This window comes from Perissodus microlepis, chromosome 18, assembly GCF_051167445.1.
Source record: "Perissodus microlepis isolate ML-2025 ecotype Zambia chromosome 18, ASM5116744v1, whole genome shotgun sequence".
Lineage (NCBI taxonomy): Eukaryota > Metazoa > Chordata > Actinopteri > Cichliformes > Cichlidae > Perissodus > Perissodus microlepis.
The window spans coordinates 32,657,505-32,675,362 of record NC_140478.1 but is presented as its reverse complement, the minus strand read 5'-3'; the positions used below and the strand labels follow the sequence as shown (position 1 = coordinate 32,675,362).

Sequence of the window (17,858 nt, the reverse complement as noted above, 5' to 3'; positions counted from 1 at the left end):
AAACACAGCTCTTCACCTTTACTCCACCTGTGTGGTGCATTTTTATTCCAGGAGTTCCAGATGTTCACGTGAACCTGTGTTGGCATGAGCCGTGTTTTCAGCACGAGCAGATTCCCAGTTTTGACGCCGTGGACGCCGATGTTAAGCGTTACTTTGACATAACTGTGTCAGCCGCTGTCTGAACTATGTGGACGTGCCTTATCTTTAAAATTAACAAGCTTTTTATTCTGTTTCACAGAACAAAGCATCAAAAATCTGACAGATCTTGAAAGTCTTTAGAATGAACACAAATCTTTCTATATTAAGAGAGATTATAAAATATGATTTTGTTTTCATTTACCTCGTTCGTGTGATTTATGATGTAATACCCTTCGCAAACACTGGGAGGCAGTCACCTACATTGGGATTTCAGACAGATCTCATATTTAAAGCATGAGACATTAAAAAGAAATTAGAGAAATGTTTGAGATTTCTGTTAAATAAGGTTTAAATAACAGACTGAAGCCTCAAAGAAAGTCGGGTTAGATCCACCTGGTGCGGCATCAACACCTTTTATTCTCAGGCTCCTCTGTGAGGGCGCTTTGGCCTCGTGCTTCAGATGATCTGATCTCCACACGATGGCAGCAGAGCTCCATCTGCGAGTCACAGCCACCCAGCTTTGATCTGATCCCATGTTCTCCGTTACCACGAGCAGTGCAGCGTGAAACGGGTCAAACCTCCGTGAAATATCACATCTCAGCTAATCGGAGATCGGATTAATCAGCTCTGAGCACGAAACACGGAGGCAGATTTCAGGCAGGAGGCCTTTCCGTTTGTTCTCTGGCGCCGCTGCACACTGATGAGAAAACACATTTATGTGACAATCAGCTGGAAATACAGTGACATCTAACCGAAGCAGCCTTTGTTTTTTATTTAAACTGATCTTTTATTAAACGATTTATTCATCAAACGTGGGAAGAAAAAGTCATTTTAATGACTATTTATAATTCATCACTTTCTTTGTCAAGAACGGTTTAAACTGAAGGTTTTTCTCTGCATCCGTTTTATTTTTACAAATTTAAAGATAATTTCAAACGTTTTACTTTAACAGCTCGTCAGAAAAAAGCATCTTTCTAAATACTGTCCACTTGTCCCTAATTAATCGGCCAAGCTACAAAAACACTGGATCCTACACTTCCCATAATGCACCGTGACAGCTCTTCTCCACAGACGACGGGCACACACATTAACGTGGACGTGTGGAGTTGGTGAAATGCTCCTTTAGCGGCACACACAGTCGTTGTGAGAGTAACGTGTAGGCCCGAGCGGCGACAGACACAAACACAGCGGGCGCTGACAGAAGCAGCACGAACAGGAGGCAGAGTCACGTGACTGGGAGCACGCCAAATTCCCCTGGTCGAGCTTCCAGGACGGCGGGAAACAGACCGAGCGCGGTCTGGTTTCCAAACCGAGGCCCGGCTGTGAGAGAAGCTGCTCACATCGCACGAGGAAAGTGTTTAAATATCAGCTCGTGCTTTTGTCCTGAAGCGTTTGAGTCACCTAAATTATTTTCAGACTGGGAAAATCCTGGAAACTAGTAGGAAGCTCTAACTGGGCGCTCCAGCAGCCAGAACTGCTACTTCCCTCTTAATGCTTGGATGAAACATCAGGAGCCGGATGAATCCATGTTCAACAGAACTTCTGTCCTTTCACATTTATGATTGCACAGCTTTGACTCTGTTCATGGAAAACTTTAGGAAGCGTCCACTAGTTGGAATTCCTGGACGGCCTCAACATCGAGACCCCAAACATCTAATCCTGTGGGTTTACGTCAGGGGGAATTCTCAGGCTCCGCCCACAATACCATGCGGTGATCTCACCTGGACTTTTACCTGCTGCAGCTGTAACACTGAAACGTGGACCAGAGGAATTTGAAAGGTGTGTGATGGCGCGATGACAGGAAACAGGTGTGAGCTTCAGAGCAGCGTCAGCATTTTAATGGGTCACATGATGCAACACATACAAGCAACAAGCCTCATCCTCCACGTGTGTGTGTGTGTGTGTGTGTGTGTGTGTGTGTGTGTGTGTGTGTGTGTGTGTGCGACTAAAACAGATTAAGATTAAAACATTCGTACTCATTTTATGACAAAAACCTGCTTCGTCGATTGATCGACTGATTAAAGTGGAATGCGGCCGACTGATTGGTGTGAATACATAAACACGAAAAGTCGCCATCAGAGAGGAAACAAATGTAAAGAGATGAGAAACACATGAAAACATTTACCTTTACTGGCATTTTAACAAACTCTGGTCAGAATATCAGGCTCGTTCGTGCACGATGAAACGTTCCCGTTACATAAATATTTTATGAGCTGAAATCTTGGATTTTGCCTGAACGTTAGCTCAGCCAGGTCTTTTCAGAAGGACCATTGGACTTAAAAACATTACATTAAAAACCTCCAGAAGCAGGTTTTCACTGAAACTGAGAGCAAGCTGTTTGAAAGAGAAGCCAGTAAAGTCGCCGACAGACGGGAAGACGTTTGGACCAATGAGAGAGACGGGAGGCTGAGACAATGCCATCTCCTACCTTCATCGGTGAGATGTGAGCGTGGGTGACGTAGCCGTGCACATTCTCGATCAGGGAAAGGTTCTTCTCTGCTACCTGGACCAGCTCTGGGCCCCCCGCCTCCTCCGTCAGCTGGGGGGAGCTCTGGTCCTGGGGGGACGAGTCCTCATCGTGGTGCCTGTACTTCTGCAACAGGAAAACACAAAAATCAGCAAAACGGGGCCAACAGCAATGCGACAACAACTCTAGTTCAATGAGTTGAACCGCTATGAGCAGCGACAGCGGGGAGGAAGAACCACCAAAAGAATCAGGCTCAGGGAGGAGCAGCTGTCACGATTATACACGACACATCTGCATGAAACTCTCCACTGGAGCGCAACAACAGAGCAGGCGGCTCCACCAGGTGGTGAGAATCAGTAATTACGGGTTCATTATTTACAGAGAAGAAAACGCAACAAACTAACAAAACAAAACAAAAACCTCAACGTAAAGAAGGGAAAACAAAGCGATAAAAGACAAACAAACCAGCAGAGACCTCATATTTAAAACTTTTTTGTAATAAAATTTAAACCCAAACAGGAGCTAACCTGCTTTTCTGTGTTTCACCTTTCTAAACGGGCAGTTTTTGGTCAGTAATGTGACCCACGGGTCCATAGAGCCAAAATTCTGGGGGCTCTGATTGGCCTTGGTGAGCTGGAGGTGTCACCAATTGAGTTTGTTATTCCCAGGAAGGAATTCAGAAAGAACGCCAGCGTGGCAGAGCAGATCAGCCACTAACCAGAAGGTCGGTGGTTCGATCCCAGGCTGCTCCAGTCTGCATGCCAAATATCCTTGGGCAAGATACTAACCCCATGTTGCTCTCCGATGCATCCATCGGAGTGTGAACGTGTATGAATGTTAGCTTAGAAGTGCTTGTGTGAATGGGTGAATGAATTAGTTGTATAAAGCGCTTTGAGTGCTCAGACAGAGTAGGAAAGCGCTATATAAGAACCAGTCCATTTAAAGGATAATCCTTCTCTGATCCCCTGACTGCTTTTCTCAACAAAAGGAGGTGACTCACTGCTCGTCAGCACCAAACCCTTGTGACTGAATCATCGGTGCAGGTGAAGAAAACCTGTGCAAGAGAAGAAACTCAAGTCCCAGAGTGCACCTCTCCAACAAACATCCAATCACAGCTTGGGTCTCTGTTGTGGTCAGAGCTCCAGTCGGTGTCGTTTATAAAATAAAAACGAGGATATAAATGGAAAAAGAGCAGAAGTCCTCCTCGGAGGCCTCGTCCGTTGATCGGCAGCCTTCACATCTTGATGAGTCAGAGCTCTCCAGTCTTACTCATCTGTTTTCTGGCTTCGGGAGGAGAGACGCTCAGTGTGACAGGTGAACGACTCGACGGTCCTGAACAGACGCGGTTACGTAACCAAACCGAGTGATGGGCACTTTTCAGAGCGCCGACTCGCTGAGCGGGAGGAGGACATCAGAAACCTGAAGGACATCACGGAGGGTAACAGGAATTCAACCGACTGAAAACATTTCAACCAAAAACTAAGATCGCATGATTTATTTGTTTCCTAAATTCATAAAGTTTCTGTATGAAAGCAAGTCTTTCTTTTCCCTATTAAAAAAAGAAAAAAAAACCCAGTGAAGGAGCTACGGACTTAAACGCTTCAGCAGCCAATCACGTTGCTCGATCTGAGGGCAGTGGTAACATTGTTGCAACCTTCCGTCTGTGTCGGCCTGACTTTAAGAAACACTTTTATGGACTAAATTCATCTCCAGTCCACTGAGAATTAAACAGCTGAGACAAACTGTGAGAACATGCAGGCAGCTCGCCCACGCTCAGGAAAATAGAAGTTAATGCAGCTCCAGTAAGTGCTGCGAAAGTAAAAACACTCAGTCCACCATCTGAGGCTCGGCTAAAGAAACATCAGCGCGTTTTTATTATTATTTCATCTGAACACTTCGAAGAGTCTTTGAGGAGTCTGAAAAGAAAAATGCGAGTGTTTCTAATTGAACACGAGGAGCGTTAAACGAGCCCCAAAGGACAAGAACTAAATTCAGAAATGAGAGTGAGACCAACAGAAGTCGATTTAAAAGACTCGATACGTGTGAACCCTGACCTTAGAGACTAAAACAGTGTTTATTTCAGTTCTAAAGAAAGTCAAACTGTTCTCAGCTCCAACATAATGATGAGTGTGGCTGATAAATGGAGACAACACCAGCGCGGCTTTGGAGGGTTACCGACGCCGGGCAGTGTCTTGGTTAGGCTCATATACACACAGCAGCACAGGAAGCGTGTTGGACGAGGCTTTCAGATCACATGACACAAACAGACACGTATGATCACAGCTCTGGTTTAGCCACAGTTTCATTTGTGCTGTAACACTAAACAGTTTCTTTATTATAACTGCTGAGCTACTCCAACGCTTACATCCTCTTCACTCACAGCTGGATCGGCATTTCTCAGCGTCCAAGTCTTATTGTTTGGTTTTAATATCGGAGCAAAGAGAATAATGCAGAAGAAAATCCAAGAGTTTGAGCTCTCTGCTGGTTTTCATTCTGCCTGCTTCAGAGTCGGAGAAATGGTTTCTGAGGAAATCCTCGGCTTTCAGGGGCAGTTTTCACTCAGGGATTTTAAAGAGGGGGAATTATTCAACTTTAATGGGTTAAAAAGGGGGAAAAAATCAGAAGTAGAGTAACCTGAGTAAATTTATAACGTGCTGACAGGATCTCGGGATGATTTCAGAGCCGGGCGTTGGCTCCAGTGTTTTGGCTTTTTCTCGATCAGGGTCTCAAACACTGATCCCGCTTTGCTTCAGTCGGAGGTTTTGCCGTGAGGCAGATTAGTGAAACCCTGACGGCGCTCTAAGAACCTCGGAAACTTTCAGCAGCAACTTCAAAGAGATGCTAAGCTGCGGCTGAACGGGATTATCCCACGCCTGATTGGCTGCGGGCCGGATCAGCCGGCAGGTCAGAGGCTGAGCTGTTGGACGAGCAGCGCCTCAAACTGCAGACCTCCCATCATCGCTGAGGGGCTGAACCTTTAACGCCTCCGTCCTCCCGATCCCTCTGCTGACCGGCACAGAGCCAGCAGCGAAGCGAACAGCGAAGGGCAACACCTCCGTTCATCAGGCTGAGAGGCGCCAGCCGGCCAGCGTTTGGTGAATTCAAGAAGGACGACGACAGCTGGCACAGAGGCGGCAGCGGCACGCAGACGACACCCACAGATGTAGAGTGTGAATCTGAACAAGTCTGAGGCACAGCGACTCATTTCAACTTCATAACAGCACGAAAACTCTGGTGTCAACACGGCCTGGTCTAAACCATCCACACCACGACTTCCAGCTGCTGAGTGCCAGAGGAGACCTGGAAAAGACCCCAACCCAATTCTCCTGAAACTGGGGGACAGCAGGAGGACTCTTACAGAGGCAACACGTGCCAACACGTTTCCCTGAAAACAACCTGAACGGGGAAATAAAAACCTGCATCACATATGAAGCAGGTTCATTACAGCAGACGTACGCAGCCTGATTTTTACTCCATGTAAACTGAACGCCTCACATTAAGATCCGTGACAGTGTTAGCATCGGTCCGTGAACACGCCGCCGTGAACACGCCGCCGTGAACACGCAAGAATCACAGAGAATTTCAGTGCACTTTGTGAGATCAGGTGAGAGCAGCTGTTTACTCTCATTTATTCTCTTTAAAACATTACAGACTGATTTATTAGTCATTTAAAACAAGACAAATGAAAGACACCGGCTGATGAGTCCAACAGTGAGAGCACATTCACCAAATAATCTCTCTACAAATACTGTTTAAAACCATTAATCACATTCTTCAAAAACCTCAGTCTCATTTTAAATGTCTCTGATGCAGCTCTCAGCAGCATCGTCAGATTCATGTTTCCAACTACAGCAGTCTCCCTGATGTCGGTGCAGGTGCCTCCATCACACCTTCATCCTGTCAGACTGGCTGAATTACAGTTGAGCTGCTGTTACAAAACCCGTGTAGGTCTGTGAGCCTGCAGGAAGCCTGACTGTGAGCTGATGTTTTTCAGATCCAGCAGGAAGTCCAAATGGAAATGAGGTCGAGCTCTTCTCCACATGAGGTCGGATCGGCACAGACATGGAGTCTGATGCTGACCTAACCAGACTGCTGGCTCTTTATGGCACACAGGCTGAGGATGGCAGGACACACAATTCTGATCAGAGGAAGATCAAAACAAAGATGCAAAAACTAGCAGCAGATGGCGTGGTCCCCACAGAGCTCCGATCTCTGCATCATGAAGCCGGTCTGAGAGGAGAGACACATGATTAGCCCAGCTGGGACAAACACGGCATCTGTCCTCAAGGAGGCGACAGAGGAAGGTCGCAGGAAGCTCAACGCTCAGACATCCGGCCGTGAGAAGAAGCTCGAACTGTCCAGTCTGAGATGATCGTCCTGGAAAAACACTGGAGTAGTTTCTGTCTCCGAGTCGTGTTCAGCACTCTTGACTGCTTCCACCAAACCTCTGTTATTTTATCAAACTGAAGCTGCGATTTCTGCCTCCACGCCTGCTTTAACTGCTAAACAATGCAAGACACCGCTCAGCTGTTAATGACAGCACAACACAGAGGACTGTGTGTGATGTCACGGCCACTGTAGCTTATTCTATGGAAACGAAACAGTTTTCTCCTCGTCCACTGAAAACATGGATGATGCCGCCATGAGTCACCCGTCGACTTGCTGAAGCTCTGAAGGTTCAGAGTAAGGTCGCTCGAAGGGCAATATTTAAAACAAACCTGTGTAAACTTCAGAAAAAGCTAAATTCTCCTTTTAAATAAGTGGATTAGCTCAACTCTTCTAAACCTGCACAGCCGGGCTGCTTATGAATACAGTGATGAGGGAGGCGTCAGCTCCAGAGACCAGGCTGTAAACATGTTTATTTCTGCTGGAGCCTCTAGTGGTCATTAGAGGAACTGTCACCCAGCGTTTGGATCAGTCTTTCTGGGTCACTTTAGTTTGCTCACTTATGACTTACAGCCAGGCCTGCTGTTTCTGTGCATCAGAGCTTAAAATCATCAAACTGAGGACAAAATCAGAAAAAACCCAAACTGAACAAGCACATCATACAGACATGACCTTCACAAGCTAAAAGGTTTTAACTTATTAGTAACTTTTTACTGTTGTGGGCTCTGCACGGTTTCAGGTCAGCGGTACAAACGTTACGCTGAGCGGCGAGCAGGCCTCGTGCTGTAACTCAAACATGTCCGCTGACGTGTTTTTGACCTCTCTTCAGATGACGATTTGCCGTCACACCTCACAGTAAAACTGAATCTTGCTGCTTCAGCCTGAAGATCAACACTAATACGAACACTTTCACTTCAGTTAATCATTAAAAATAATCATTCGCTGCAGAAATCTGAAACGCAGATAACCTCGATTATGAGGAGGAATAATTTCACGGGTGCGTGATTACCGTGCAGCTGGACGAGACTCGTGTTAATCGCATGCTGCCAATCACATCGTCTGACTCACGCTTCTGCAGAACGTCCACCGATCACCTACAGCTGCACGGCCTCTGTACCTGCGAGGACCGCGTCCCCGAACAGCCGAAACCCCGGCGACGGGAGGCCACCGCTGAGATGAAAACTTTTAGATTTACATTTTCATGAGCTTCTGTGACAGCAGCTGCTCGCGAGGTCAACAGTCGCGCGAGTCTAAAGTCAGAAACTTTGTCCAAAAGCTGACGTAAGGCGAACATGTCCACGAAGAAGTGTTTTCACCATGGAAACCGAACCTGCTCCAGAGAACATTATGTTGTTATGGTAACAGATGAGCAGGTGTGGAACCACATCCTACAGACTCTCAGAAGCAACTTTACTCCAGCTTTTTCTTGTGTGGTTTTGCTTCATGTGTGATCCTGGAACTGACCTGATATCAGATATTTGTAATCAGAGCTTCAGCTGGAAGAATAAACCGTCTCACACGCGTCTGAACTATCTGCTGTAATCTCCGACTCCTCCACAGCTAGGATAAACCCCGGGCAACTTATCGAGTTGATAACCGCTTCGTGTGACCTCTCAGCCCGATTGATCGCGTTGGGCTCAGCGAAGCCAGAGAAGGAAAACACATCGTGGTGAGCGCGCTCTGTAGCGCCGTGGCCTGATTATGTCGTTTGAGTATTTGAAAGCAGGAAGTGAAGCTGAACGCTGGTGTGCGGGCTGATTAATTCCTGCTTTAATTACTGGAGTAACTGCTGGGATTCCCTCCACAGATTAACACAGATTACGTTACCGAGGGGAAGCACCGCTGACGGTTCAGCATCTTCAGCCTCCTGCTTTCTGCACAGAACAGAAAAATCAGCTGAGACAGCTGGGAAGGGACCGGACAGAAGGGGCCAGGTCACATGACCAGGAGCCCAGGGGACGCGATGACTTGCAGCTAAGGCGAGGTCGGGTCGGGGCATATGGTGCTGAAGAGCAGATAAAAGTGAGGGCGGCAGCAGCTGAAGTCAGCGTAGAGAAACGCTCCTCTGCAGCTCAGATCGAAGGCGAAGGCTTCACCAAGGCGCCGCAGCACTCGAGGAACAGCGAGGTTACTCATCACTCGTCCTGGCAGGAAACAGGCTTTTGTTTTTGAGTGGGTTCAGCGAGATTCCTAAACCTAAAATAAGAAAATCTCTCCGTTAGAGCTGTGAACTACAAGCACGTAAAGTCTGCACGTCTGCACTGGACAAAGCTTTAAAGGCTTCGACTGCACGACAGTGCCGCCGATTTTCTCGTTGTTAACAGTCATCAAGTCGAGTTACACCAGCAAACAGTGAGAATCCAGCAGAGTTAGCGTTTGTGTTTTCTAAGCAGAGAAAACACAAACGCTAACGGCTCTTCCTGTCCTCAGAAACGCTGATCATCGATCCTGTTACCTTTTTCAGAGCCTGCTCCATCCACAGACTGTAATCCACTGAAACCACAGCTGTGTGTGAAATCTGTCAGCTTACATATAAACTATCTGGCAGAGAGCAGCACGGGGAGTCTAAAGGTCGCCACAGCTCGACTCCTCTGAGGTTAAAGTTTAGTTACTAATTATTCATAGTTTTCAACCATCTCTCCTACAAACATTTTAAAGTCATCATCAGGGTTGGTTTTTGTTTTATTGGTCAAAGATTCAGTTTCCACTGCAGGCGCTGCTCTGACCTCAACGTGTGACTGAACACGAGAAGCTTCTGCTCTGGTTAATCATCCAGGTGGCTGCATGTTCGAGCAGTTCGGCGAAGCATCAGGCAGCTGCAAGCAGATCGAAACGCTGCGACCCTCACACGCAAACCAAGCATCAGGTCACAGGTTCGAATCCCTCTGCCCGGGCCCACATGGGCCACATTCAAAGAGAAATAAAGGTTTGAAGCAGCGCTGCGGCGTAACGTCAGAGGGTCCATCAGCGAGACGCCGAGCCCACTCACCGTGGACCGCAGCACAAATGGAAGTGTGGACGCGGGAGGCAGCGGGGAGGTTTCCACTGATGACACTCTCTGCATGAAGAGAGCTTCCTCCTCTCCTCCTCCTCCTCATTTCTCTGAGAGCTGTCGAGGAGGAGGCGGCGGCACAGCGCCGACTCCTGCCTGCCAAAAGCTGCTATAAATAGGAGCATCACCGCAGAGAGGATGTAGCAGGATGTTCAGGACGAGGAGGAGGAGGAGGGCTGCTGGATGATTCAGGGGGTGATGAAGAGGAATGCAAAGAGGAAGATAGAAACAACCGACGGAGGACTCACTCACCACCACCTAACTGGAGGACTTTGCTGTTTGTGTCGTTAAAAGCCGCAGAGCAGAACAGAAAAACACGCTAAGCACACGCTGCTGGTCTGAGATCAGATTTACTGCCCATTTACTTAGTTTTTAAACATGCTTTCTATACGAGTGAGGTAAAAACTCAAAGGACAGTTTATTAGGTACACCGTTTGGCTGCAATCTACATGTTATAGTCACTGATAGGCCAAAGAGAAACTGTGATTCAGGCCCTTCATCGGGACCCACAGGGCTGCGTGATCAAAGTGAAATGACTAAATTAAACAAGCCTGCTACGACACGAGATGGTAAAAAAACCACAGTGTTCATGAGCTATAACTGGTTTCAAGCAGCGTCTGACCCACAGGGTGACACAACTCTGTAAAGTTCACCTACACTTTTTGAAGTTTCCTCCAGTGAGCGATGATAAAAACATCCAGGTTCTGGTCTCGTTCCTGCTCGTCTACGCCACAGACATTAAACTGGTGCAGTGTATCGACGGGTCTGAGGCTCCAGACTCTAAATCTGCAGTTTTTCAGGGCTGGAATTTTAAATTCGTCTCTTCTTCCAGCTTTATTAATAACGTGTGAAATGAGCTCATTAATATACGCTCTGTGAAGAGCAGAAAGTCCTCATACGTCTCTCTCGTTTCAATCCGACAGCCGTCGGTCTGATCTGTGAATCGAGATGATCTCACAAACCCGGAGAGACGGCCGTTCAAAAGTCTGAAAATGGGTTCAGAAAAAGACAGCAGCTCCCTAAATACTCGACGCCACAATGATTGATAACTTCCGGCACAATGTATTGAGTGAGTGGTTGTGAGAGCGGTCGATGGCAGCCGATCAATGGGACTTAAGACTAGTCGCGACTTCTGCTCACAGAGCAGAAGTGTCAGCGGCGGCGGCAGCTCGCGCTCCGACCGTCTCCATGTGAACGTCTAAGCTCCTGATTTATGAGCATCCGACAGATTAACACCAGATTCCAATCAAACCCTGATCCACACGGGAGTAATCCGAGCGGCTCCTGAACCACAGCTCAGAGGTCAACACGCTGCTCCACATGATACCACAAACTCCTCCCCCTCCTCTTCCAGGCGATGGGTTATTGTCCAATCAAAGCCCAGAGGGCCAAGAGGTCAACTGGGACTCAGACTGCACAGACGCTGCTCTGAGTCTGAATAGTTTCCCCTACTTCTGCTGTGACATCACCTGAGAGCCAGTCAGGTCATAAACGGGAGGACACCGCCAAATTAAAAGCACCAACTTTAAAGAGACGAAGGGTTGGGATCAATGAGCTCAGAGAGTTTGGTTTTCCAGAACAATCAGATGCTCTTAGGAACGTTAAAAACATCCCATTCAGAAAACATATTAGCCCTTGAACATTGTCTCTCTGGCTTTCGCGTTATCGGTCGGACCACCTTTCAGTCACCACCAGCTCGTGGTCACAGGCGAGGACAGGGACATCAGTCCACCTGTAGATCAACAGCTGAGCCCTCACTACCAATCCGTCTGCCAATCTCCAACTCTGGTTTTCATCAAGAGAAAAAGACTTTGAGTTAACTTCAACAACCTGGAGCTGCCAATCCATGTTTTCCAGCTGAGAACCGGTGCAAGTTTTCCGAGTTTAAGCACTTGATTTAGTTCGAAACCCTCAGGAAAAACAACGGCTCAACAGGGCAGATGGAAAATGAGAGCTTTTGGGGTGAGCCGTCTCCTTTAAACTTCCTGTGAAGCTAATCCGGGCTTCAGTAGTCTGAGCATCTCAAATCAAGAGAAAATCTTCCAGTTTTTCCCGCTTCAGTAAAGAATTCCTTCTTTGTTTTCCTCGGCTGTAATTTCATGCCAGATCGTTGGAAGAAGTCGACTTGATCTGACCAACGGAGACATCTGAAGCCTCGGAGTTGAATCAAGTAAAGGAGGACGACTGTGACGTGTTGCTCACTAACACAGAAATCACATTAAGAGGAGTCGTTCAAGGGCCGGCACGAAGAGAAGGAGCAATTACGGAAACGAGCTGCGAGACATGAAAAATGGAGCCGTTTGTTGAACAGCAAAGTTTTTACGCTCATCGTCTCCTCAAAGACGCTCAGACACAGCCGCACAACAGGAAACAGCCGAGCAAGATCAAACCTCCAAACCAGGCCGGCGGATACGATCAGGAGAGCCTGAGCCACCGCAGGTTTAAAGACACCCCATCTCATCCACATGGAGCATTAAAGAGGAACCCGTGTTTAAATCGGGACATCTTCCTGAATTAACTTGTTTGTCATAATAAGTTTAATCCAAATTTACTAAAACATGATTTATTTGAAATGTGGAAAAACAGATTTATTGTTTTTCTGAAGACGTGTGAAGCTGCTCGCAGCAAGTTCTTTAAATGAAAGGTTGTTAAAGTTGTTTATACGATCACTTTATACATCCTCGGGTCTGCTGGTGCCCCTCTGACGACTGGCTGAGTTTAAAAAGACACCTGATCTGTCTCCTCCAATCAGTGATCTCCAGAGTGCAATCCCCACTGAGACATTAAACTGCGTAGTTACTCTGCCTTATTCTCACAACACTACAGTTTGTAATAAATGCAGAGATCATCCACAAACTCGCTCCCAGACACCTCCAGACTGGCATCTCTCTGGACGCCCTGCTGTGAGGCCACCACGCTGCCAAGATCGTTATAATTCAAATACTCTGTCTAATCTCTGACATGACGTCATAATTATCATAATTTTACTCCCTACGGGTTCTGTTTTATTGTTGCAGTCGTGATATCACCTCTGTAACCGTGCAGCTCGTGGGAAACTTTCTTGGCTCCTACAGATTGATCAAAGTCAAACATGCAGAGGTGGTGAACAGAAAGCAACATGATGAAATCTGTTTACTGTCAGTGCGTCTTTACTTTGGATCCTTTCAGGTTCATTTCTGTCTCCATATTTGTGCATTTATGTGTTTTTTCTTCGGTACTGAGACTGCAGAGAGCCGTCTCTGTGTGCACGCCGTGCCCTGACGTCTCTCGGCTGACAGCAGAGCTCACGAGGGAGCGAGCTTTCGGTTCGCTGGCGTTTCCCTGCACAGCACATGATGACCACACACGCACGTGCCCTCCAGCCTGCCGCTGACGCTCCCCGCCAGCCAATCGCGCCTCAGCGACGCTTCAAACCCAGCCTCCGATTGGACGGTACGGAGAGCGGGGCGCGACGGGCAGCTCGGGCGGCCAATGGCATGGCATCAGGTCACAACGGTAAACACAGCCGCTCGGTGACAGCCAGCGAACACGGGTTATTTCCCCCTCAGCTGTCGCCTGACAGGAGCAGAGCGGGAGGACAGCAGAAGCAGGTTTATATGTTCATCGTTTTCAGGGTTGTGATTCGCAGCTCGTCTGAGTGTGTGTTTGACAACGTGCCCTGCAGCTTTTCTGTCTCACCCACACACTTCTGATTACGCTCATAGTCCAGCCATCGCTGCTCCTGCACAGCTTTATGTAAGAAAACATCAGCAGCTACTGATTGGTTTGAGTTGTAGAAGTAAATTTAGACCCGTGTGACTGCAGCGGCGATGATCATCATCAAAGATTTATTCCATTTTAGCACAGGAGCAAATGTTAACGACTTCTCTGTGAGACCGCTGGCTCATTTTAAAGATCAGAATAATCTGGGCTGCACTCTTCAGCAGGCCGGTGTAAACGCTTTCATTTAATACCAGCTCATCACCGAGGAACCTGACGGCACATCATCAAGCTTTGGAGCTCCATCTCAATGAAGACGAGCTCGATTTACTCTGATTACTCAGAGACTCAAAGTGTAAACAGCATAAATACATACATAAAGCAACTTTATCCTGTGTTTGAAATCACGCTGACGTTTAAATGCAACAAAGTGTTTGATTTAAATAGAAAATCATTTCGTTTCCTGAAGAATCCTCACAAATGCAGCTGTGGAGGTGGATTATGGGAAATCTAAGAGTGTGTTTCCGGAGCTGGAGATGAAAGACGGCATCGTGTACGGCGAGCATTATAAAACTGATGCTACACACGAGACGCCCTGCAGCATCCTAGCAGACGGACGAGTGCGCCAGAAAGACCGATGAACAAACGGAGAGCTGAAGTTTTTCTTCCAGAGGAAAGATTTTCGCTGCTGTAGCTCAGTGACACTGAAATGTAGTCAGAACCACGAACAGCGCCGCTCATGGTTTTAAATTTTTTATTCAGAAATCATTGCTGATTTATAACGCCCAGAACGACCGTGGAGGTGTGACATAAAAAGGTTAAATTCTCCTCATCCAGCACGGCGACCATCATCATCAAAAACGTCGTGTAGTTTCTGTTCGTTTCTTATTTCTGGAAATAAACGGACAAATCCTGTGATTCCACGATGAAACGCTGAAGTCTCAGCACTTATCGCTCTGACTGGATCAGGATGACCTGATCAGGGCCGATCTGACCTCTGCTGATGCAAACGTGAGGACAGCGATTCCCAGCTGCCCGAGTTTGAAAATCTGCACAGAACCTGGGATCAGTTTCAGCAACGATGAAAAGTTTTGTTGGGATGAAAATTTTTACCTTCCGTTGAAGCCGCTGCTCAAAGACGGGACATCTTCAACTGTATTAAACTCAGCCGAGGCAGCCGCCACATCCCGGATCGTTGGGGGGTCGGCACGACGACCCAACCTGAGGTTTTGTTTTTAGAATCATAAATTCGGCGCTTTTCAGGATTCACAATGATTTAGACAGTCAACAAAAACAAAACAGCAAAACAGCAAAAGAAATCGTAGTTAACTGGTAAACGACAGTCATGTGACCCGCCTGTCAGGCTTTCGCGTTCAGACGTTGAGCAGCTCGGCGTCTGCAGGAGGATTCGTCGCCGAGCGTTCAGAAACATTTCTCCGAACTCGTTTTTGTATCTTGTGACGTTCTGACGTCATTTAACGATGATCGGGAGACTTTTCCTCAAACTTTATTTTGGATTTCTACTTTTTAACCTACCACAAACCAACCCAGCCCCCTCGGCGTGACCCCACTTCACCGACGACCCCGCCCCCTCCTCCACCCACCTTGCAGCCGAACATGAGGGAGATGGTGCTGTTGGTGCAGGCCACCTTGCAGTGGCACAGCATGGGCGAGAAGCACTCCACCTTCTTGCTGGGGGACATCTTGTCGACGCCGGGGCAGTTTGCCGACAGCCGGCTCCTCCGGGAGCGCTGCCGGCTCCTCCCGCGCCGTCCGCCTCCGGCTGCGGCTCCCCCAGCAGCACCTCCTCCTCCTCCGCCTCCACCTCCTCCACTGCTGCTGCTGCTGCTGCTCCCTGCTCTCACCATCCGCCCTCATTCCTCGCATCGCTCCATCACGGCGGGGAGGAAACGACTCCCAGAGCTCTTCCTTCATTCAGGGAGAACCTCCCCCTCCTCCTCCCTGCTGACCCCTCCTCCTCCTTCTTCTTCTTCTGCTGGTTGAATGTTTTCCTCTCCCTCTTGACCTCCTCTCAGGCGCTCGCCCGGACTCCTCTCTCCCTCGTCCTCACGCTTGTTTTCCTCCTCTATCGTTCTCTCTCTCTCTCCCGCTGCACTGAGAGCGGCGATGACGACGAGAGAGAGCGAGGGCTGCTGTGTGTTCGTAAAGCGTCCCTCTGTGGGGGTGTGATTGGTCTCTGGGGAGCGGGGGGAGGCGAGAGAGGTTGGTCACATGACTCATCGGAAACGAGGAGGGTTGAACGACAGAGAGAGAGGGGGGGGGGGTGTATCCTCAGGGAAGGTAGAGTGATGTAGGACAGAGTCAGTGATGTGGAGGAGAGGAGGAAGAGGAGGACACTGAGGAGGAAGAGCGAGAGCCCACACACAGCAGCGAGCGCTCCATCCATCAGAGAGGTGCGTTTTAATCTGACAGCGAAGAAGAAGACACGACAGGCGATTGGTCGGCTGGGCTGACGGCGGTGTTACATAAAAGATGGACGAAGCTTCCGGGTTTGAAAAGCGAACCGGCGCACGGATGCCTCAAACCTGCCGCCTTTCTAACAGCCACCAGGGGGCACAACTTCCTGCAGCGAGCATTAGCCCGTGCTTCTGATGAAGAAAACGATCCTGGATCCACATCTGTCCAAACGTCTCTTCCGGGACGGACTAAGCCCCAAGTTTCATGGAAATCTGACGGGAACGAGCAAACGGAAGACGAACCATCCGATCAGCCCGGATCATTTTTATTTCTCTCTCTCTCCTGTTGTTTAGCGCGACAGTGTTAAATTCATTTCATGACAACGACTTTTAACTTTCGTCACTTTTACTGCTCGGCAGGTTTTTGTTTCTTTACACCAGTTCTGGACGGTAAAGTTGATATAACTGCTCTAAAGTTTCGCTGATCACCGTTTATTCGTATTTTTAATATTCATTAATCATCTGACTGAATCGCACTTCGTCTCACTACAGACGAGCTACAACAAAAACAGCAACTGACATAAACCAGGTCCTTCAACCTCGTTAATAACAGAAATGTATAAACTAGTCTCAGATACTGAGTCTCTTTGTAAACACATCGACCCTCATCACGACTAAATCAGGAAAAATAAAAATAACAGCTTATTAACCTGATTTGTGAACATTAGCTGGTTTCTGCAGTAAAGCTGCTGCTGATGTTGGCTGACACAGTACATGTTTAATAATGTTTAACAATTTAAACACTGCGACTAACGCTTTAACTGATATTACAATAGAAGGTTTGGCAGCATCAGTGCAGACAGCCGTTTGTGTCCATTGATTCTCGTTTAGTCTCTGGTTACGGTTCAGGAGGCTCTGAGCACGCGGCGGCATCACGAGCTTTTGTGCGTCTCCCATCAGCTCTGAAACCACAACGCACAAGTTACAGTGGTTTGCAAAAGTATTCGGCCCCCTTGAAGTTTCCGCATTTTGTCACATTACAGCCACAAACATGAATCAATGTTATTGGAATTCCAGGTGAAAGACCAACACAAAGTGGTGCACACGTGAGAAGTGGAACGAAAATCAGACATGATTCCAAACAGTTTTTACAAATAAATAACTGCAAAGTGGGGTGTGTGTAATTATTCAGCCCCTTTGGCCTGAGTGCAGTCAGTTGCCCATAGACGTTGCCTGATGAGTGCTAATGACTGAATAGAGCACCTGTGTGTAATCTAATGGCAGCACAAATACAGCTGCTCTGTGACGGCCTCAGAGGAGGCTAGAAGAAATGGAAGGAGTACGGCACGTCCAGCTAAACTCACAGGCCGAACAAGGAGAGCGCTGATCAGAAATGCAGCCAAGAGGCCCACGGTGACTCTGGACGAGCTGCAGAGATCTACAGCTCGGGTGGGGGAATCTGTCCATAGGACAACTATTAGTCGTGCACTGCACAAAGTTGGGCTTTATGGAAGAGTGGCAAGAAGAAAGCCATTGTTAACAGAAACCATAAGAAGTCCCGTTTGCAGTTTGCCACAAGCCATGTGGGGACACAGCAAACATGTGGAAGAAGCTGCTCTGGTCAGATGAGACCAAAATGCAAAACGCTATGTGTGGAAACTAACACTGCACATCACTCTGAACACACCATCCCACTGTC

The 17,858-nt window shown here is 47.8% G+C and overlaps 1 protein-coding gene across 8 annotated transcripts in view; it reads right to left on the bottom strand.

Moving 5' to 3' along the window:
* Positions 1-17,858, bottom strand: part of dlg1b (discs large MAGUK scaffold protein 1b) — a 100,385-nt gene that overhangs the window by 37,062 nt on the left and 45,465 nt on the right. For all 8 annotated transcript variants that reach the window (XM_084912185.1, XM_084912191.1, XM_084912190.1 and 5 more), the window contains one exon: positions 2,567-2,731. In XM_084912185.1, coding sequence (XP_084768311.1) covers positions 2,567-2,731 — 165 coding nt within the window. The remainder of the gene's footprint in view (positions 1-2,566; positions 2,732-17,858) is intronic.